At 43.3% G+C, this 21,953-nt stretch overlaps 1 protein-coding gene across 3 annotated transcripts in view; it reads left to right on the top strand.

Moving 5' to 3' along the window:
• Positions 1-5,315: 5,315 nt before the first annotated feature.
• The window catches only part of JPH1 (junctophilin 1), a 401,716-nt gene continuing 385,078 nt past the window's right edge, over positions 5,316-21,953 (top strand). The window contains exons 1-2 of one of the 3 annotated variants that reach the window (XM_069220368.1): positions 5,316-5,888; positions 14,412-14,512. In XM_069220368.1, coding sequence (XP_069076469.1) covers positions 5,510-5,888; positions 14,412-14,461 — 429 coding nt within the window. In that variant the 5' untranslated portion in view covers positions 5,316-5,509 and the 3' untranslated portion in view covers positions 14,462-14,512. Of the gene's footprint in view, positions 5,889-14,411; positions 14,513-21,953 lie in introns of those variants that run through there. The other 2 variants (XM_069220367.1, XM_069220366.1) reach the window with 2 other exon arrangements.

Genomic DNA, 21,953 nt, shown 5'->3' with positions numbered 1-21,953 from the left:
GAAGCATCAGGATTCTTGCATAGCATTGATGAAGTATATGGATGTAGTACGTAGGGCTCAGATGGATTTTGGTGGTTTTGGGTGGTTTAGGTATGATGAGGAGTTTAGGGCGAGGAAAGCTATGGACCCTTCGAAGATGTGGGGGGAAATTGATCAGGAATTGTGGATGCAATGGTTGAGGTCGGCGAGGAATGCGCCTACAACTCATACCGCGAGTGGGTTACCGGTACTGTATAAGCCCTTTCAGGGGCGTCCCACCCAATTTGGGGTGGGTTTTGGGCACCGAGGGCAGTTTCAGGCGAATGGGGCATGCTGGTCTTATAATAGTAGCACCTGTAATAGACAGCAGTGCAAGTTCAGGCATGATTGCTCCAACTGTGGGGGAAAACACCCGGTTTTCCAGTGTCTCGGAGGTTTACAGTGGACCTGGCATGGGCCGCAGGCTAGAGGCGTCGACAGAGGTAGATTTTCTTCACCGCATGTTGCTGGAAAAGGGCCCTACGCCTATTAATTTTGATATTGTTGCTTACTGGTTACAATTTTATACACTTGAGGAAGAGGCCAAGGTTTTGTTAAGTGGTTTTTTGGAGGGCTTTAGATTGCGCTATCAGGGCCCGAGATTGAGAAGATGGGCCAATAATTTGAGGTCAGCAAGGGAACATCCTGAAGTGGTGAGAGCGAAATTGAAGAAGGAGGTGGATTTGGGAAGGATTGTGGGCCCCTTTTCAGCGTGGCCTTTGGCAAATTTGACTATTTCTCCTTTGGGGGTGGTCCCCAAAAAGCAGGCGGGTGAGTTCAGATTGATTCATCATTTGTCTTGGCCCGCGGGGGCCTCGGTTAATGATTTTATTGCAGGAGAAGATTCAATGGTACATTATGCTTCCATAGATGAGGCTATTGCATTGGTTCGTAGGTGTGGTAGGGGCGCGGAGATGGCCAAATCTGATGTGGAGTCAGCGTTCAGGCTGTTGCCTGTACACCCTGATGATTTTTCATTGCTAGGTATGCAATTTGAGGATGCCATTTACGTTGACAGGATGTTGCCCATGGGGTGTTCTGTGTCATGTAGTTTGTTTGAAATGTTTAGCTCATTTTTAGAATGGGTTTTTGTGTTTCTCGGAGGTGCTGGCTTAGTGACCCACTATTTAGATGATTTTTTATTTGTGGGAGCCGCCGGGTCTGGTGATTGCGGCAGAGCACTTCGGGATTTTGAAAGTTTGATGTTTGATTTGGGTGTACCTTTGGCGAGAGATAAAACTGAAGGGCCAGAGACTTGTCTCAGTTTTTTGGGCATCGAATTGGATTCTAAAAAAATGGAAGTGAGGCTGCCTCGGGATAAGGTGGAAAAGTTGATTTCTTTGTTAGATGATGCGATAAAAAGACCTAAGTTGGAATTGCGGCAGGCACAATCTTTACTGGGTCATTTAAATTTTGCCTGTAAAGTGGTCAAGGTTGGCAGAGCATTTTGTCGCAGGCTTGGTTTCGCAATGCGGGGAGCATTTTTGCCGCATCATCATATTCGTCTGCGGGCGGGTATAAAAGAGGATTTGAAGATGTGGATTGAATTTTTGAAGGGTTTCAATGGTGTGACGATGCTAGTGGATGAGGACGATTGGTTTTGGCAAATTCAAATTTTTTCTGATGCGTCTGGTGCTCATGGGTTTGGTCTTTTTTGGGATGGTCATTGGGCGGCGGAGGCATGGCCTGCGAGTTGGAAGCAGGCAAAGTTTAGCATTGCATTTTTGGAATTTTTTCCGTTGGTGGTAGCGTTGGCAGTTTGGGGCAGATTTCTGGCTAACAGAAGAGTTGTTTTCAATGTCGATAACCAGTCAGTAGTACACTTGGTTAATCGTCAGAAGGCAAAGGATGTAAAGGTTCTTAAGTTATTGAGGATATTTTTGCTGAAGTGTTTGAAGTTCAACATTTTGTTCAAGGCTCGTCATGTGCCCGGTGTTAAGAATGACATAGCTGATGCGTTATCTCGATTTCAGTGGCAGAGATTCCGTGGGCTGGCGCCGGGAGCAGACGCGTTGAAGACGGCTATTCCTCCAGAGTTATGGGCCCTAGGAGATTGAGGATTCTAGAGCTGGTTCAACAGTCGATAGCTCCGTCAACTAGAAGGGCTTATTGGCAAGCATGGTTGGAATTTTTGGATTCGGGTGCGGTAAGGCGTTCGGGAGGTAATGACGTTCTCTATTACAGGCAAGAGGATGCAGTGAATTTTGTAATGCAGCAGATTGAGGGTGGGCTGGCGGCAGTTACTATATCGGGTAAGTTATCGGGTGTTTCTTTTTACGGTAAGTATTTTTGGGGGTATGACCCTGTTGACGGGGAATTATGTAGGAGGATTTTAGCGGGTTGGGCTAGGGCAGGGGGTGTGAGGTGCGATCGTAGGCGTCCTATCACTCTTAGTATGTTGACAGCTTTATTGGAAGTTTTGGGGAATGTCTGTTTCTCGGACTGGGAGGTAGGTTTAATTTCTCTTTGTATGTCATGGTTGTTTCATGGTGTTTTTCGCATTTCAGAGCTTTTAGGGGTGAAGGGCAAAGAAGGTCTTATTCGCAGCAACGTTCAAGTAGGTGAGGGGGGTGTGGCTATTTGGTTACCTTTTTCAAAAACGGACCAGTTGGGGAGGGGTCAGGAGGTGTTTTTGAAGGCAGTCCATTCCATTGATTGCCCGGTGCGCTGCTGGTTTTATTTTGCAGGGTTGGGGTCGTATAATTCCAGGTATGTATTTGTTCATCAAGATGGAACACGGCTGTTAGCTTCGCAGTTGTTAGCAGTACTGAGGATGGCATTGAGGAGATTGGGGTTGGATCCTTCTAAATTTGGTACACATTCATTTAGGATTGGGGCCGCAACGGAAGCATGGAAACAAGGTAAATCTGATCAGTTGATTAAACATATGGGTAGATGGAAATCGGGATGTTTTAAGAGGTATGTGCGTTCTTTTAAATAGGTTCCGTTTTATTTTATTTTTAGATGGTCTCTATTTTTCCTTATACTCATATCTGTTTTTCTTCACTTTATTCACTTGCTGTTTGCTGTTTCTGTTTTTCCTTTTAAGTTTGGTTATTTGCAGGTAAAACATCACTTAACATATTTTCTCTTGTAGGTTGTGTCGGGGGTCCTGACAAGGTGTGCGCCGTGTGGATTGTGGGACACTCATTTGTTCGATGGGCGGAGAAGCAAGCAGCATCAAGACATTTTGGGAGGCAATTGGGGTTAGATAGTTCAAGGATAAGGGTTAGTTGGGTGGGTAAGGGTGGTATGAGATGGGGAGAGTTGCTATATGTTTTAGCCAAGAAAATGGAAAGTGGTATTTGTCCAGATTTATTGGTGTTGCATTTGGGGGAAAATGATTTGGTAGCTCTGTCAGGCATCGGATTGATTAAAGTCATGAAAATGGATCTTTGTCGGATTAAGGAACGTTGGGCGGGTACACACATAGTTTGGACTTGTTTGATGCCGAGAAGAGTATGGAGGGGTGCTCGTTCTTTTAAGGGCATTGAAAAGCAACGGCGTAAAATTAACAGGGAGATGAAAAGTTTTTGTAAAGATCAGGGTTTTTCGTTTTTGTGTCACGTGGATATCGGGCTTTCTGAGGTAGGTTTGTTTCGTCAGGATGGGGTACATTTGACGTTTTTGGGCAATGAGCACTATTTACTGGATATGAGGTTGATGATTGCCGAATTATTGGGGGAGCGTTTGTGGGATAGATAATATTTTGGGTGGGGCAGGAAAACACCTTTGGGTTTTCCTGTGTGGCCTTTCGGGGGGGAAGGGGTAGTTCAGAAAGAGGAGAGGGTAGGGAATTTGCACTGGTCAAGGGTAATTGGAGAAGGTGACTGCAGGTCAGATGGGTTAATGGGGTGGTTGGGTCAAGGTGGGGATGGGACAAAGGGTGGGGCGGTTGGGTCAGTTTAGAGGGAGGGGGAGGGGTTAGGTGATGGTTTTTGTATTAGTGAGGTTTGGGTAGTTTTGTGAGGCTATTATGCCAAGGTTTTATCGCCAGACCTGTTCTATTAAAGCGGCCTTTTACCCCTTACAGTGAGTTTGTGGTCGTTTCATTTTCAGCCCGATGGGGACTTGGGGGGAGCACAGGGCTTGCCCGTCTCCCCCCGGGTTTATCGGGCTGTGGTGGAACGTTCCACAGACTCGACTAGGGATTGGTTTGGGGAGGGAACTGGGTTGGTGACGTCAGGGGAGGTATAAAGGGCAGGGGCTGGGTGTGGGCGGCCTCTTTGGCCGTTGTCACACCCAGTGGGCGTTTTGGTTTTCGTGCCCTCCCGCCCTCCCTTTAGCTTATTATATTTTACCTAAGGTTCTTTAATGGGTCTAATTTTTAGGACAATGCCACCATTAGCGTGGTTTTCATTTCTTTCAATAGGTTTGTGTTTTTGTGGAAGACATGTTTTAACAGGGCAGGTCTGTTTTTTGTATTTTGTGTTTGTTTTGATTATAGGTTTAGGGTGAGGTTGCTAATTAGCTTGGGTTAGGAGTTTTTTGAGGGGAGGGGGGGGGTTTATTATGTTATTGCCGCTGATAGTCAGGTCTGGTATCAATTGTATATTTATTATATTGCTGTGGCCTTTCGGGGGGGAAGGGGTAGTTCAGAAAGAGGAGAGGGTAGGGAATTTGCACTGGTCAAGGGTAATTGGAGAAGGTGACTGCAGGTCAGATGGGTTAATGGGGTGGTTGGGTCAAGGTGGGGATGGGACAAAGGGTGGGGCGGTTGGGTCAGTTTAGAGGGAGGGGGAGGGGTTAGGTGATGGTTTTTGTATTAGTGAGGTTTGGGTAGTTTTGTGAGGCTATTATGCCAAGGTTTTATCGCCAGACCTGTTCTATTAAAGCGGCCTTTTACCCCTTATAGTGAGTTTGTGGTCGTTTCATTTTCAGCTCGATGTTAACACGTCATCTCATTCTAGGTTGAGAATGCGGTGCGGGATCTTAAGTACAAAGTTGGTTGCTGGTGACCGGGACAGGAGCTCTCGGCACTTCTTTAATGTGTTGTGCGTTTTAATCTTTCGGACTACAAATAAAGAAGAATCTCAGGATAACTCAACTGAAGGGTTTCTTCTTCATGACGTCTGCCCCTCCTACAGTGACGCAGGTTATTTTTTGAAGTGGGAAATAAAGAAACTTTGAACTTTTCGGGGGCAGAGCAGGTTAACTCGTCGTAGGTCTCCACCGCGAGTTAAATGCTCGAGGCCCTGAGAGCGCTACCACTCCCACACCCACGAGCCGCTGTGTTGACCCTTCAGAGGCTGACACGAGGAGCGAGGAAGAGGCGGGACGCACCACGATGAGTAGGCGTGCTCCATGTGACGACACTGGCTGAGCGGCAGCTGAGTGGTCGTTCGCTGACAGTGCCTCCTCGCGCTCTGCCTTGGCCTGGGAAGGGGAGCGGAGCGATAGCAGCGCGTGCCGCCCGCCTGCATACTACTGCCGCCTCCCAGCGTTCGCTGGTCTTCGAGCCGCTGCCCTCCTGTGCGCGTGCTGCTTCTGAATGACGGGTGGCCGGTTTGATTTCGACGACGGCGGCACGTACTGTGGCGGCTGGGAGGATGGCAAGGCGCACGGGCACGGCATCTGCACGGGGCCCCGCGGTCAGGGCGAGTACGCGGGCTCATGGGCGCACGGCTTCGAGGTGGCGGGCACCTACACCTGGCCCAGCGGCAACACTTACCAAGGCTACTGGGCACAGGGCAAACGCCATGGACTGGGCGTTGAGAGCAAGGGGCGCTGGCTGTACCGCGGGGAGTGGGCGCACGGCTTCAAGGGGCGCTACGGGGTCCGCCAGAGTCTCGTTACCCCTGCACGCTACGAGGGCACTTGGAGCAACGGCCTACAGGACGGCTATGGAGTGGAGACTTATGGGGACGGAGGTGAGTGACCGTGTTAGACACCTGCCGGCGAGTTCCGGGAAGAACTGTGTGCGCGGAACAGGTGCAGAGTATGGACCCTAAAACATTCTTTGCGCTGTCACTGGCGGAGGGGCGTGGAGCAAACAACGCAGCACCCGTGCCTGCTCCCTGAGCGAGCCCAGTGCACATGCCCTGTCACTCAGAATGGCTTCCAAATTTAGCACTAGCCAGGACCACAAAAGCAATACGCTGCACCACTAAGGGATGCAGATAATATGAGCAGCCTCCGCAGGTCTGCAAATGAGCGGACAACTTGCACCACGTGCATCTTGCTTACTGGCCTCAGCAGCTTGTACCGTGCATACCCTATTGACAATAGCCAGAGTAATCATCACTGTGTGCGTTTTGCTGCTTCCGACTACAGGAGCCATGATAACATCAAGAAAAACAAAAAACTTGCTTTTAAAAACACTATTAAAGTGCACCTTTTCTACCGTGCGGTAGAATAGCCGAAAATAATGTATCGCCTCTCACTTGCTAACCTAGCTTGCAACCGAGCATCACAGCACCCTCCATTGCTTATTCCCCCTGGTAGTCTGCACTACACTAAAAATGACACCTTCAACCAATATACATGTGCCTCGCTAACTATTGTATTTCTCAACATACGTCCGATGCTGCACCGTGTACACCATGCAGCCTGCACTATATTTGCACCTTGCTACAAGAAACAGAAATTTTTGCACCTTTAGATTTATTTCGAAACACCGTCATTGGACGTGCATAGCCCTGAATACATGAGACAGTAGCTCCCTGCTCTTGTACACAATTTACGTTATCGGATGCCAGCAGCATTCTGTACCCATATGGCCCCACCCTGCATCCGACAGCAATAGTCTGCACGTTTATATCATTCGCGTCTTTAGATCGTCTGCACTCTTTTAATACTCTCTCTAGCTGAAACAGTCAGGATACGCTTTTATACTGAAATTCTTGTTGGACCCCAACAGTAATCTGCAAACTTTTACTACTCTCTGCTTCTGCCGTCAGAATTCTGCCTTTTCTCACACTGACGCTAGCAGCAGCGTGCGCACATCTGCTACTGACTGCATCTTCTGACAGCAGCACTGCCCTTTTAAGCCATTCACTCAGACGGTCGGCAGCGGATGCCTGGTGTCTTTGCCAAAACGCTCTTTACTAAACATTGTTTAACAATAGCACCTTACGCTTAAGTGTACCCCTCAGCTATAACATCAGCAGCCAGTAAGCACCCTTTTGCCTTTCAGTTTAATTATGTGTTGGAAGTGATCTTTTAAGTATTGATAGTTGCACGACTAAGATGCTTAACAGTGAGTATTACAGTTGCTCATTGACATTTTCTCAATCTCCCCACCTCGCATTTTCCTTCTAATTATAAGTAGAGATGACCGAGCCAACAAATTGACAGGTAGAACCAAGCTAAGAGTCTGGGTTCAGCTCTGAAAGCCCTGGCCCGAGCTGAGTCCTGAAAACGTTTGCTATGTAAACCATACAACAAACATAAGGTAAAGTATGACAATGCCTCTACACAATTTAAAAAAGTGTACTTTGGAAGCATTAACCTTAATATGTTACGTTATAGCACTGCATAGAGAAGCACTTATTAAAAATGTTGGCTTTTAAAACATGAACCGTCAGTGAACGAAGAGGCAAGAAAGTTGTCATAAACTCCGTACTTGGCCCAGATTACTACAGAGAAACATTATTACTGCACATTATATGAACATGGCCCAGGTTTTTAATGCAACAAGATTATAGTCTATTAAAATCAAACATAGTATTTTGTACGCTTGGAATTATGAACTCACATATTTGAAAATGCGTTCATGTGCCTTAGTGACAGAAAAAGGAGGTTTAGTGAAATAAAAACATTTGCCTCAGATCACACAATTTGAGCTAGGATTATGCAGGTTTCACTTTGTAATTAGCCACTAAATGGGTAATTATTTCCTTTTGCTTGTTTATGTTAATGCTTCGTTTCCACCTTATTGTGCATTTTTGTTGCAGTGCTATATAGTGGGAAATTCACCCAAAGGTATTTGCGCTCTTTAGGTGAGCACCAGTTACATTACACAAGATCTCATTCATTTTTGTCCATAGGCACGGGGATATTTAACTGCTTTGCCTGAATCACAGGATATTGAGCAACGATGAGCCTCAAACCTGATTCCCCAGTTTCAAAGTCTGCAGATCTGTCCCTACTGTTACATCCTGGCTATAGGTACAGTGACCGGCAAAAGGCACTTCAAAAGCTTGGCTCATTTTGGGCTCCAGGTTCCAACAGAACCTGAGGCTGAGCCACAGTTAAGCTTCTGGCTCGAGCTGGGCTTGTTCACCTCTAATAATGAGCTATTTGTGCTTCCCATGCATCTTTCCAAAACGTTATTCAGACAACACTGTAAACGCTTAAATGCAAGCAAATTACATTACACTTTGCACCTTTAGGCTTTTGCTGAAACTCACAACCCTCTTTTAAATAAAAAAACATTTCTATAGCCGTTTTGTGAAGGAAGCTTTCTGTACGTTCCCTACTGCCCTCCCAGAAATGGTGTATTGTCAGGATCGTGTGTAAATAGTCATCTGATTTCTTGAAGGGAAATAGCCCTTTATGTGCAGCCCTGGGCATGAGTAGCTCCAAGGATAAAGCCAAATTACTATTTTTCAAGTCACTGTTTCCACTTTCGAATACAAAATGGGAAGGATTGTGGTAAATGAGTGCACATGTAACAGAAAGCGAAAAGAAGTACATACCAACACTACATCCACCTAATTGAAGGCATAACACAAGTATTTCTGCAACTAAGAGTGCGATATAATGTTATATTTACAATACAGATAAACATAAGAAAAGTTGACTTAACCAGAATTAAAATCTGATGTTGCCATATCTCAAATTGGGGAGGTCATTTTCAGTTTGCAAACACACACTTCAAGGAGTATATTGCTTGAACTAGAGCCACGCAAACCTTACTTTCCTTTGCAGAAAGTGCACTCTCCTGTATCTAATCATTTGTACCTTTCTTGACTCGCACCTACGTCCTTCCTACACAAAAACATTTATAAGTCTGGACTACAGACAGTTTTAGCTGCCTGTCCCGGCCTGTTGTTTCCAGTACATTACACATACTTTGTGTATCAGCTTCCGGCTCATGTCCTGATATGAGTGCTCTTGCCTTCCTGTATGTTCTTTACTCCCATCTCCTGCTCATGAGATGCTCCCCACCCCATTCCCCAGTTGATTGTATGTTTTTTATTTTTTTTATTTTGTCTTTTTTTATGAAAGACAGCAGATGCAAATAGTTACAGGGCCCCTCATTTAATTTTTTGGTGCTGGCATGTGCTGATTATTATGATTTTGTTTTTACTATACATTTACCAACATGAAATGTCATTTGGCCATGTTGGAAAGGTACATTGAAGGTTCCAAATAATCTGCTGATGTAATTTATTATGCTTGCAACCCACATGAGCATGCATGGACTGCCATCTTGGAATTGGTTTATGTGTTGCTTCAATCCCCACACATCACAGAGCATTCTTAGGCAAAGGTGCCCATCGTAGAAGTTCTTTTCTTTAATAGAAATCCCATTCAGAAATAGCAGCCTATGCATTCTGGCACCCTGATGGTTATTTTGACATTAGCACATGCAAAAGCAAACTAGCATCGGCACAGCATAGGTATACCTTTTAAAGCTAACACATGTTGGCTTTGCCAATGCTTGTTTACACCATGCTTTCCATCTTTGCACTCTTTGTATATTGTCTCTGCTCTCTTGAAACATAGTTTCACAGAGATGATTCCACTCTAAATTGTCCTTCCGTAAAAGCAGTCTTGTCATAATCCAAAATGGACTTACTCAGTAACACTATTGTAGTGTAATTCACCCATAGCTTCAACTTTACCTCAGTGTCCCCATCATGCTTACTGATATTTACCAGGTGCATCACTCACTATGCCACATTTGTTAAATTTCTCAACAGCTACCCTTTCGCTTTTTAAGGAAGTGGCACTGTGACATGTCAGTATGGTGGAAAAAATCCATGTAAACAGATTTAAATATTGCTTTATTATTACCCACTGTTCTTTTTAGAATTCATCCTTTAGGACCACGTTTTTGAAAAATCTTAATACAGCATCTGCATCAGTTCTCTTTATGACTTCTAAAAACTAACACAATAAAGTAACTTTGAAGATCCACCTACTTGGTCCATAATGTTGATTCCTAATGCCTCCCATGGCATAATACTGGGCCATTCCACTGGACAAAATTGACCTTAGAGTGACTTGCGATTTATCTTATTTCTTGCAGTAACAGTTCCTAAGGCCATGTTCCACAGCTAAGTATATTCCAAGCCAGAAGTACAGATCTTTAATCCTCCTCCAATTCTGTATAATTCCTAAATGTCCTTCATGGCATAATTACAAATTTATTTCCCCTAACTCTTCTGGAATTACTACTTTAACTTTTTTCAACAAAAAAACACTTTTTGTCTATTAACTCCTTTTGTACTTTCCAAAATAATTTCCATTTTCTTATGTATGCATCGCTTGTCTGACCTGCGCTTTCTAAAATATTTACTAAATTTACTAAGGCCATTGTCTTTGCTATAACACTCCTTTTAATCAGTGCAGTCTCTTTCACATCCTTACAGTCTGACCGTGCAGCCTCATAGTTATCCCGCTCATCACCTGGACATACTTTAATGAGTAAGGCCATGCTGCTTATAAATACATCTACTACTTTGTTTACTGCTGAACACATTGTTCCTTATATTTATAATTCTCAGCCTTATAAAGATAGCTTAGCAACAGGGGCTGAGGCATCTACTAAACTGTTCATCACATGCAGTTGGATCGTTGTTATGTTCTTGTGATGCCACCTCAATACACAGTTAGTTTCGTAAGTGAATTTATGGTAGTGTTGTAAATTTCATATTAAAGCGAATGTTTCTTTTTCAGTTAATGGAAAGTGCTCGTCTTAGGGATAGAAGGCAGGGAAGCAAAGTGTTTTAACATGTAAATCTAGCATCAAGGCCCTTTCCACCAGTGTCAGTTGAGACTAAACTGTTGGCCTTTTGATCATACCTTGTAAGGGTGGTGCTTTGCAGATGAGATTCTGTGTGTGAGCAAAATCGGTTCAACGTATTTCCGACCATGACTTTAACTTTTGTTTTTCAATAACTGTCTCAAAGAATAGTATTTTCTGCAAAATTTCTAACCACCTTTGAATAAAATGCAGCTCTCCCTAGGAATGATGTTGGATCTTTTTATTCAGGAACAGGTGCACCCTTTATTGTTTCAGGCAAACTTTTATTTGGGTTTTATGCCCTCACAGCTAACCTCATAGCTTAAGAATATTACACCACAGACTCCAAATTTACATTTGGTGCAGTCAGCCACTTATCTTGTCTATTTTTAAAACCTCTCGATTCATATTATGTTGTTTTATCTCTGAGAATGTACATTTGTCAATAAAACGTTATTTATATCAGAGGTCGACACAGACATCCCACTTACTATTGTCATGTTTTGCTACTACCGGAGTGGCAAACCCTTTGGAAGGCTCCATTGGTTTGATGAGCCTTGCTTTTTGTATTTTCTTCAAATCCTGACCTTATCTGTTAATATCATGAGTAAATTCCTGACCTCATGAATTTTTGGTTTATCGCCTACATTTAAAACTTATGTGGGAAAAGCCTTCTACTCTTCCAATGTTTCCAGAAAAGAAGGTAACTTTTTAAAGCTTTTTTCCCCAGTATTTACACATTCTCTCACAAGTAAAACTTATTTTGTGATATTGAGGTTCAGAATTGTATTCATTGACTGCTGATAAATCAAATCAAGTACAGCTAGACCTTTCACTGCAGTACAGAGTTTCACAAAGAATCTCTTGTTCATAAGTTATGGAACATTAGCATTTGAATTTATCATTTGCATAGGATACCCAGGGAAACTATTGAGGCTAATAAGAGATGATTCTGTCTTCTTTTCAATTTTGTCCTACACATTTTTTTCAACACAGTTTTGTCAGCCATTGCATAAGGCAAGCCAGAGTCTGCAACAGTATGTCATTTAACGTCTCCAGTTTTCATCTTGCTGAATGGTTTGTTAGCACAAACGCTTAAACCCTTAGTACACAGTATTTATTGTTAGAATCTTCACTGTCAGAATGGCTCTTCATTAGCCATTAGTTAAACGTTTTATCTTTGGTGCTATATAATAATGCCACACCCTAACACTTTGGATTTGTATTTGGACAATATTTAGGCCAAATGAGCGGCCAAACCTATAAAACAGGAATCTTTTCCTCTTAGTTAGTCCCCGTTGCAACTTTTATATGACCCAGTCACAGTTCCAGTCCTATCTTTGGGAATCCACAAAATCCCTACCACCCATGCAAGGGTACTTGTACCTTTTTTTTTTTGCTGGGCAAAAAATTACTGATAAACATTATCGCCTATTTCTATTTTTCCCCACTTATTTTTATTATTTCAGCAGTTTTTTGTTTGGGGAAAACCATGAACAATCTACAGAAATTATGTCTTGCTAAATTCAACATTTTGTCCTGGTTTTTAGAAATGTTTAGTTTCATCTTTGGTTTCACCATAAACTGCAAGTAGGTAGAAATGACAAAAACTAGGAAAAATCAGCTACCACTAAAAAACTTTTTATAATAACTTTTGATAATTTTTTTACTACTCCAGTTGCTCCTGAAAGCTGGGAAGATGGTGGTCTTAGCAGAACTGATCTTTTGTTGGTGACTTTTTAGAAAAATAGACATATGCTTTCTCAAAGACCTTTTTTTGTCAATTGTTCCCAAAATAGCCACAGTTTTGCTAATATTGGCCTATTTTATCTGTTCCCTTGAGGGCAATCCACACACCCTCTGTAACTTTAGAATCATTAGCATGTGGGGGGAGGGGAGAGGGGAGGACACACATTTGTGCTGGATATCTTTTGTGTAACAAAAGGTATGAAGGCTTAAGGTTAAAGGAAACAAACCTGTATTTACAAAGTTGTGTGTAGACTTAACAGTTGTCCCCAGAATCACTGTTTACTCCTAAACAAGCTCAGTTTTATTAAGTTCAGAAAGTGGAAGGGCCCCCTGGAAACCCTCTTTTTTGGTAATGCATTACCTCTCTGTTGGACCTGGCATCCTTAGTGTGGTTTCCCCTTCATTTTGCCTTCTGAAATTCTGTTTTGCTGGCCTCATTTCTGCTGGCTTTAAGACTCTGGGCACTTTACCATTGCTAACCAGTGCTTAAGTGCATGTGCTCTCTGCTACACATATGGTAATATTGACTTATCCACAATTGGCATACTTAATTTACTTAGAAGTCCCTAGTAAAGTGCACTACCTGTGCCCAGGGCCTGTAAATAATATGCTACTGGTGGTCCTGCACAACTGATTGTGCGACCCACTTCACTACCCCTTCAAACATGACTCAGACCTGCCATTGTAGATCCTGTGTGTTCAGTTTTAAATTGCCATGTTGACCTTGCAAGTTAACCCTCTTGCAGGCGCAAACCTTACATTTTAATAGAAATGTTACCCCTGCAGTAAGCCCTAGACAGCCAAAGGACTGGGTGCATTGTTATTATGAATGTAGGGCATGTCCTTTTAAGCTTTAAATGTCCTAGTAGTGAAAAACTCTAATATTTATTTTTCACTACTGCAAGGCCGATCTCGCCTATAGGATAATATTGGGATTACCTTGTTACTTTTTATAAGCATTGGGAAGAGATGGGACCCCCAAATGTAACTGTTGCCTTCAGACCTCGTGCTTTGCTGACCTCGATTATGATGGATTTAGGACTCTGGGCATTTTACTACTGCTAACCAGTGCTAAAGTGCTTAAAACCTGGTAACATTGGCTTATCCACAATTGCCACATTTAATTTACTTATGTAAATAAGTAAATTACTTTGTCCTGGGCCTGTAAATTAAATGCTGCTTGTGGGCCTGCAGCACTGATGGTGCAATCCTCTCCAGTAGCCCTTGAAACACAACTTAAGCCTGCCGTTGTGGAGCCTGTGTGTGCAGATTTAAACTGCCTTGTGGACCTGGTAAGTCAACCCTCTTGTCGGGCCCAAACTTTCCTTTTTAATAGATATGCCACCCCTAAGGTAGGCCCTAGACAGGATGCAGTGTAGTTAGAAAGTAAGACATACTTTAGGTTCACATATCATTTAGGGGAAAACTCTTAAATTCGCTTCTCACTACTGCAAGGCTTATCTCTCCTGTAGAATAACATAAGGATTACCATATTACATTTTGTAAGTGTAATTTTCAGTTGGGAAGAGATGGGACTCCCAAGTTTGGGTCTCTGGAATCATGATTTAAAATCGCAAATTACTGTGAAGTTGGATTTTAAAATGAAATTCTGAAAATGTAGATTTTGGAAAGTTTTAGTTTTCTTACTTTAACCATCGGGTGCCTTGTGCCTGTCTCCAATTCACATTTTTGGGGTGACCGCTGTCTCTTGTGGTTTCCCTCTCGACAGCTGCACACACTGGGAGCTTAGCTGTGACTGATGGGCCATCCACAGCTTGACGGACCATACTCAACAGAATGGGAGGGAGGAGCTGACACTTCATCCTGAATGGGCAGTGTCCTGATCCCACACAAAAGGCTTTATAACCCCCTGTAGGGAGTCTGGAGCCAGTGCAGGGACTCTGTGCACTTCAAATGCCTCTATTAGAAGTTTCCCCCACTTCAACAGCACTACTGGGTATACCATCAACTCAGTATACTTCTGGACCTGTGGATCTCTACCAGGAAGAAAGAATGCTTTGCTGTTGAAAGGACTTTTACTCTACTGGACTACTTCTCTGCTGTGCTGATTTGCTTACTTCCTTGCCTGGTAGTAAGAAGGACTGGACTTGAATCTTTGCGACCCAGAACCAAAGTGATCCCCAGGGCTTGCTGACTTGCCTCCTGTTCTTCTGAAGTCTCGGGGATGTCAAAGACTTACCTGCTGCAAGTCTTGCTATGCCAAGTGGTGCCATATCTAGCCCTGAGCTCTTTGAAGTGGGCATAAAGTGCCACAACTATAAGAACCTGCACAACAGTGCCGTTGCGCCATTTGCAACCGGTGCATCTCCATCAACGCCGACACATTGACGCTGCAGCGAGGATCTGGAGCATCGCATTGCTTACTGCACACCACATCACCTCCATTCCCAATGCATCTCTCACTTTGTGTCGCTTGGAACCGACTCATTATCTGCATCTGCGGGATCAACAACAATGCATCACCTTCTTTGCTTCTCTCATCTTGTCCTCGATGTTGTCGCAACTCCGAACCAAGGTTCTGTTTCAGTAGACTATGGCTGGTCCCTGTATCTGACCCGCTCTTCATTGCAGTTGGTCTGCATTTTCAGATTTGACCTAGTCTAATGCGTCCAGATTGCTCCGGATGGTGCTTTCTGCATCTAAACACTACAACTAAGTTTATTCTTTAAAAATCTTATCTTGGCTTCCTTCTTGTCGTTTTGGCCTTGTTTTGTTAATTAAATTGAGTTCTATTGTTCTAATCTTGTGTGGTGTCATTTTGTGTGTTATTTTCACTGTTTTATTGTTAGTGTGGCACAAATACTTTACAGATTGCCTCCTATGTTAAGCCCTCCTACTCTGTGCTAAGCTACCAGAGGATGAGTGCAGGCTAATTTATAGTGTGTATTAGACTTACCCTGGCCAAGATTGTGGTTCTGGTTTGGACAGGGTGCATACCTCTGTAAACTAGAAGCCCAGTTTCTAACACTCTCCAACTTGGGAGTTGGTAATTTTTCATTGTTTTGCAACTTGATTACGGTTGCTAAACATTGATACATCAGATATCAATTCACAATTTCGAAGGGATGCTTCAAAAACGCCCTCTCCAGATTGCAAATGTGTATTAATTTCCAAAGAAATTTTAAGAGTTAGTAAACATTTACGGACTTAAAATAGGTTTAGTACGTTGAAAACAACATCGTAACTGCTGCTACCAATTAATTGGTCTGTTTGTGACTATTAAAATGCTTAGAAATGTGGCCCTATAAGACGTTCTTTTAATTGTGCCTTATTCCATTTTCTTTATACTTTTGAAGAACCTGTGTTGAATACCTCTAATACAGTGAGATTTATTTAAAATCAGTGTCTGACATTGTAGTGTCACAAAAGAGTAAACGTGCGAGATAACGACATGACTTGTAGAAGCACTGACTGCTCTGAACTCACATTGTTCACTGTTCAATACTAAAGGCACAGCAAAGAAGGAGCACCAACAGGTGCTTGCTATGCATGCAGTTTAAACTTAAAGCCATGCCGGGTCTGTGTGAGTGGCCCAGGAACTCAAGGAGGCCACCCAGCACAGGGCAAGTGACTTTCTCCTCACGAAATACAATTACTGGTGCATATATTTTTTTTCATGTGTACCTTTAGGTTCCCAGTATGCCCAAATTTGCTAGTTGTAAAACAGCAGTGTCTCACAATGAAAATCCTTAGTTCCCATCATGGAATTGATTGAGCATTTAATATTTTTTTATGGCACTTGTGGTCTGTTCAAGGATCTTCTCAAGGCTGCAGTTGTCACCAATTTGTAAAGTGTTCAGCGGCCTTCTTGAGGAACATAGTCCTTTGTTTGCAGCCCTGAACATGAGCAGTTACACCCTTTCCAGGTACAACTCCAAAAAAACACTTTTCAAGACAATGTCTTCCACTTTGGAATTATCAGCAGGAACTTAAAATACTGTGTAAAGAACGATTGTGAAAAAGGAACACATATAAAACATGAAGGGAAATTAGACTATACCAACAGTATACCCTCGATTCCACTTTCTCTGTAGGAACTTCAGGAAATATTATAGAAAAATTGCACCAGGTTGCTAATGGAGAAGCATAATTTAGCTTCATTATTGCTGCTTCTGAAAATAGTTTTTGTTAACTGGTAATGTTTAATATGGTTTTTTAATAGGCATAACTGAAGTGCATTGCTTTTGGCATGTTTTAGCTGCTTACCTAATACGCTTAGATTACTCTGAATTTTCTTCAGTAGTAGCCCCTGGCTTCCCCTTGAGAAAATTTGTGGAAAATCGATCCTATTGTGATCATATTACATTAAAAAACAATGCAAGATACTTTCCAAGGTGATTGCCAAAGTACATAACATTATGTAATACAGTTTTGATCAAAACCTGTTTTGCAAGCATCCGAGACATTGCAATTTCTTTCCTGTTTTTCTGATGGCACATACGTTTTTATGTAATCTTAGCTTTAGGTTTGACAAATGTTTTTTATTCAACTTGCAATGGTTGATTGTTGGACCTTTAAAATATCTTGCGATAAAACGATCGTAGTTATTGAAGCATTAAGACAATTGTTTAACATCTTTATAAGAAATTAGATTGTTGGTTGACTGGGGTGTGAGCCTTGGTCAAGCAGCAACGACAATCCTTTTCTGGGTGGTGCACAAGCCAACCCTAAATTGACCTGTGTTGAACACTCTGCTAGCTTCGCACAGAGCCATCAGGCTTAACTTAGAGGCAATATGTAAACTTCAAGTAGTAATAAAGTGAAAATCACCACATAAAAAGGATCCCACACCAAGTTACAAAAAAAGAACATTCTTTATTAAATAAAACAAGATCAAAATGACAAAAATTCAGTCAGTAGACTCGTAGATATTCAACGTTTAAATATTTTGATGAAAATAGCACCAAAAAAGCACAAAGCGTCAACTCTGGAAATCTAGTAACACCAGACCGGGACAAAGTTCAGGCCTATTGTCATGGAGCGCTGGCCTGCTATAGAGACCCTGTTAAGCCTGCTTAACAAAGTACCTTAAATCCTGGTTTGCAGAGCATTGAAAGTATCTGTGCTGAAATTGTGTTGCTCAGCCAAAGTGATGTGTCAGTTCCAAGATGTGATGATGATGCTGTGATGCAAATGCCTGCATCTTGTCAAGGATCGCTTTGACAGGGATTGTGGTGCAAAGTTTGGCATAGAGAATGAGACACGCATTTGGGTGATGTGCAGGTTCCGAGGAACCTTGAGGTTACGATGTGGACTCTGACGATGACGTTTAAGCTGCCATCAACGAGGGCTGCGATGGTCTGCATCGAGGATGCTTTGCGCAGTGGCAGTTTCAATGGGGCTGCAAAGGCGATGCAGGTCTTTGTAACTGGTCCAATCCACACAGCAGCTATGCGTCAGTTCTGCAGAGTTCTTGTGGCACAGCAGAGGAGGTGTCAGTTTCACTAGATCCACAGAGCACTTTTAGCCTACTTTCAAAGATCCAGGACTGTGGTGGCACCACCTTGCAGTGTCAACTGTTAGATGTCAGAGTCCTGATGCATTTGCAAGGTTGTTAGAAGCCTGTTGTGTCCCCAAGGCTTCAGATCAGGAGGACAGCCAACTAGTCCTTAGTCACTGTGTGTTCTGGATTCAAGAGATGCAGATGCAGATCCAGTCCTTCTCAATGAGGCAGCAGAGTGTCAGTCATTTCAGCAGTACATTAGTCCTTCAGATTATCCATGGGACCAGAAGTGTACTGAAGAGTTGGTGTCAGCTGTACAGTACTTGTATTCAGTTGTGCTTTTGAAGTGGGGAGTAGCTTCTATAGGCAGGCCTCTGAAATGCACAGGATCCCTGCCTTCCTGGCCCCGGCTCCAGGGGGGTATGCATGCAGCCCTTTGTGTGGAGGCAGGACACAGCCTGTTTATGTGGCTGGGCCCAGCTCCTTCCTTCTATCCTGCCAGTGATGGCCAATCCAGGCACACCTAAGCTCCCCATTGTGTGTGGCTGTCTAGGAGAAATATATAAAGTCAACTGTCAATAAAGCCCAGTCATGTGACCCAAAGACAGCCTGCAGGCACCAAATGAATAAGGCAGGAAAATGCCAACTTTCTTAAAGTGCCATTTTCAAAATCACAATTTAAAATTTGGCTAGCATTTTTAATTACAATTCCAAAGAAACTAAGGTGCTCATTCCGAGTTTGGCAGTCTTGAGACCACCAGACTCTGGGTGGCCAGTGGACCGCCGCGGTAGTGGCGATCCGATCTGCCAAATTCTGACCACGGCATTCTGCGGTAGTACCGCTGACACCATCACGCTGGAGACCTCCTTCAGCCTGCCGGTGGTTGTAATCTGCCAGTGCAGCGCTGCCCGCCAGATTACGAGTTCCATTCCGCCAGCCTTTCCATGGCGGTTCACACTGCCATGGAAAAGCTGGTGGAATGGGGGTGCTGGGTTCCCCCTGGGGGCCCCTTGCACTACCCATGCATTTGGTATGGGCAGTGCAGGGGCACCCATGCACAGCCCCGTCGCGCATTTCACTGCCTGAATTATGGGCAGTGAAATGCGCGACAGGTGCTGCTGCACTTCTACATTGGCGCCGGCTTGATTCAGAGCTGGCGTCAATGTTAAGGCCTTCTTCACCGCGGGGCAGGTGGGCTGAAACACTATCTCTGCCCGCAGGCCCTGCGGTGAAGTCATAATAGGGCCGGCGGTGTCCTGATGGCACCAGCGGTCAGTTGGCAGTTTGAGTTTGGCGAGCAGCCTCCGCCAACCGTCAAACTCTGAATGAGCACCTAAATATGAATTGGGCACCTGCTCCTTATATTTAGAAATTCCAACTTACGAAATGTAATAGGATAACTCCAATATTATCCTATGGGAGAGGTAGCTCTTGGTAGTGAAAAAAATATTTTGAGTCTTTCCCTACCAGAACGTGTAAAACTTAACATTACATGTCCAAATTTTTAAATGCACTTTGCCCATCTCTCTGGGCTAAACAGGGCCCACCCCAGGGGTGACATATGTATTAAAAGGGAAGGTTTGGGCCTGCAAAAGATGTACTTTAAGAGGTCGAAAATGGCAGTTTAAAAATGCACACACAGAGGCTGCAGTGGCAGCCTGAGACATGTTTAAAGTGCTATTTAAATATGTGGCAAAATTAGCAGTAATGCGAGCCCTCTAGTTGCATTAATTTACAGGACCAGGCCACAGGTAGCACCACTTTTATATGTAAATTAAATATGTCATTTGGGTATATATACATTTTAGCATGTTTTAAGGAGAGAGCACACACATTTTAGCACTGGTAAAGTGCACAGAATAAGAGCAGCAAAATTGCAGTCATCAAAAACAGTAGGTCTGAGGCAAAAAGTAAAGGGGAAAACCACGACAACAATGCCATCTTTTATGGCATATTACATCATAGTAACTTTAAAAAAAAGATATCTGCCCATCACTCTTTTTCAGGAAGAAATTCTTAAAATCTACAAAGTGCATTGCATGCATTTGTAATTCTGCTGACCAACCTTGCACACATTTCAGCAGTGTGCACCATTCTATTAGATATATTTTAAGACTAACTTTGAATGGACTCACTCTCTGTGTCCTCCCCACCCCCATCCTTCTTTAAAGCACAAGAGCTGCCCCTTAATTTTTTCTGAATTCCATTTACTGGGGGATCTGCCAGGTTCTGCAACATGTCTGTTCATTCTATCAAGTCTTCTGGAGCTCTCTCATCCATTCTGATTTGAGTTTCCTCTGTCAATGTCCTTCAGTCCTACCTCTGTCCTACGTTTCAGTCCTCGATCTTTGGGAATGTATCCAACAAATAACTATTCAGTGCTTTGCCAGGAGAAACCCCAGTGCCTCAGATCCTAAGTGCTATACTCTCTCTTTTTATTATCTTTTAGATAGTGCTTTATAACACACAAAAACACAATTAAGGGATCGGCCAGATTCTCTATGTTAACATATCTGGAGATTGGGGAGTAGACGTCATCCTGTAATTGGATTAGGGAGGGTCATATGCAAGAAGTGAGTAACAGAATAAAAATTGCCAAGTGAGGATGCCACTGTACATCTCTGCTTATGGAAGGCGCATTGTAAATCCTCTGTTTTGCATCACGCTAATTGGTAGTGGTGGCTGGTAATAATTAACAATAATGGGGCGGGTACAGGTAGGCAAACACCCATGCTCTCATAAGCGCACACTTACTCTATAGCATGCCACGATTCACCTGGATGCATATATATATACATTCATAAATACACCAACACATTAACATTAAAAAGTACTTATCGGGTCGCAGTGGTGATGGCAGGTCTAGCGGGTCTTGGGAAGGGAAACAGAAGGCACCGGAAAAAAGTTGGACTCATTGTGGATGGAAGGGACAGCTAGAAGATTCTGCTTCTTCCTCTCATTGGCTGACCTTGTCATGGCTCATCCAGTGAGAGGAGGACCATCCCTAACTTCCCGTCCAGTAGGATTGGGTGATGGTGAGTTACTGACCCCATCCCACTCTGTGACCAGGCGTCACTGATCAGCAGTCAGTCCTGTGTGCTTCAGTGCTTAAACCTGAAGCTCCCAGGTCTGAGTCCATTGGCGACGTTTCTCCTCACCATGAGGGGGAGGCTCACAATAATGTGCCCGGCTGCTGTGGTCACGCCCTCCCGGCTGTGAAATTTTCAGCATGGCAAAGCTTGGCTCAGATTATTAGGTGCCTTCAAAGTTAGAGTATGTAAAGCACCTAGATGCCTGACCTTGACACGGTGACACACATCATAGTTGGTAAAATTGAGTGGGACGATCCCCTCTACCCTTAATAACAGGCCACCCCTGGTAATTGGTGTCACATAGGTATTTGGCATGGGTTGTCCTAATGCACTGTTAATTTAAGAGATTCCCTGCAGGCTTGCCCTAATCTCGTGCAAAACACATCAAATGTCAACATGCATTATTAATTAAATAAGTGTCACCAACATATGAGAATGGCAAACGATTCCTTTTCAAAATTGTTCGTAAACCTTTTCTTAAGACATGCAGTCATCTTTGACCTTTCCATTTCAGCACAACTCCACATAGCATTTGTACCTTTTGTGGGGCAAACTTGCTGACCATCGAATCTGCTAGTTATTTTTCTCCTTGAAATTTCCAACACAACCCAAAGCATTTTGAATTAATTGCAGATATTCAGATTTAACATTCCATTCATATTTGTGTATAATGGCCCTTTTCCCACACAGCAAAACTGATTTCATATTGGTATT

This window comes from Pleurodeles waltl, chromosome 2_2 (assembly GCF_031143425.1).
Source record: "Pleurodeles waltl isolate 20211129_DDA chromosome 2_2, aPleWal1.hap1.20221129, whole genome shotgun sequence".
Lineage (NCBI taxonomy): Eukaryota > Metazoa > Chordata > Amphibia > Caudata > Salamandridae > Pleurodeles > Pleurodeles waltl.
The sequence above is the reverse complement of the archived record's forward strand: the minus strand, read 5'-3'. Positions and strand labels throughout refer to the sequence as shown.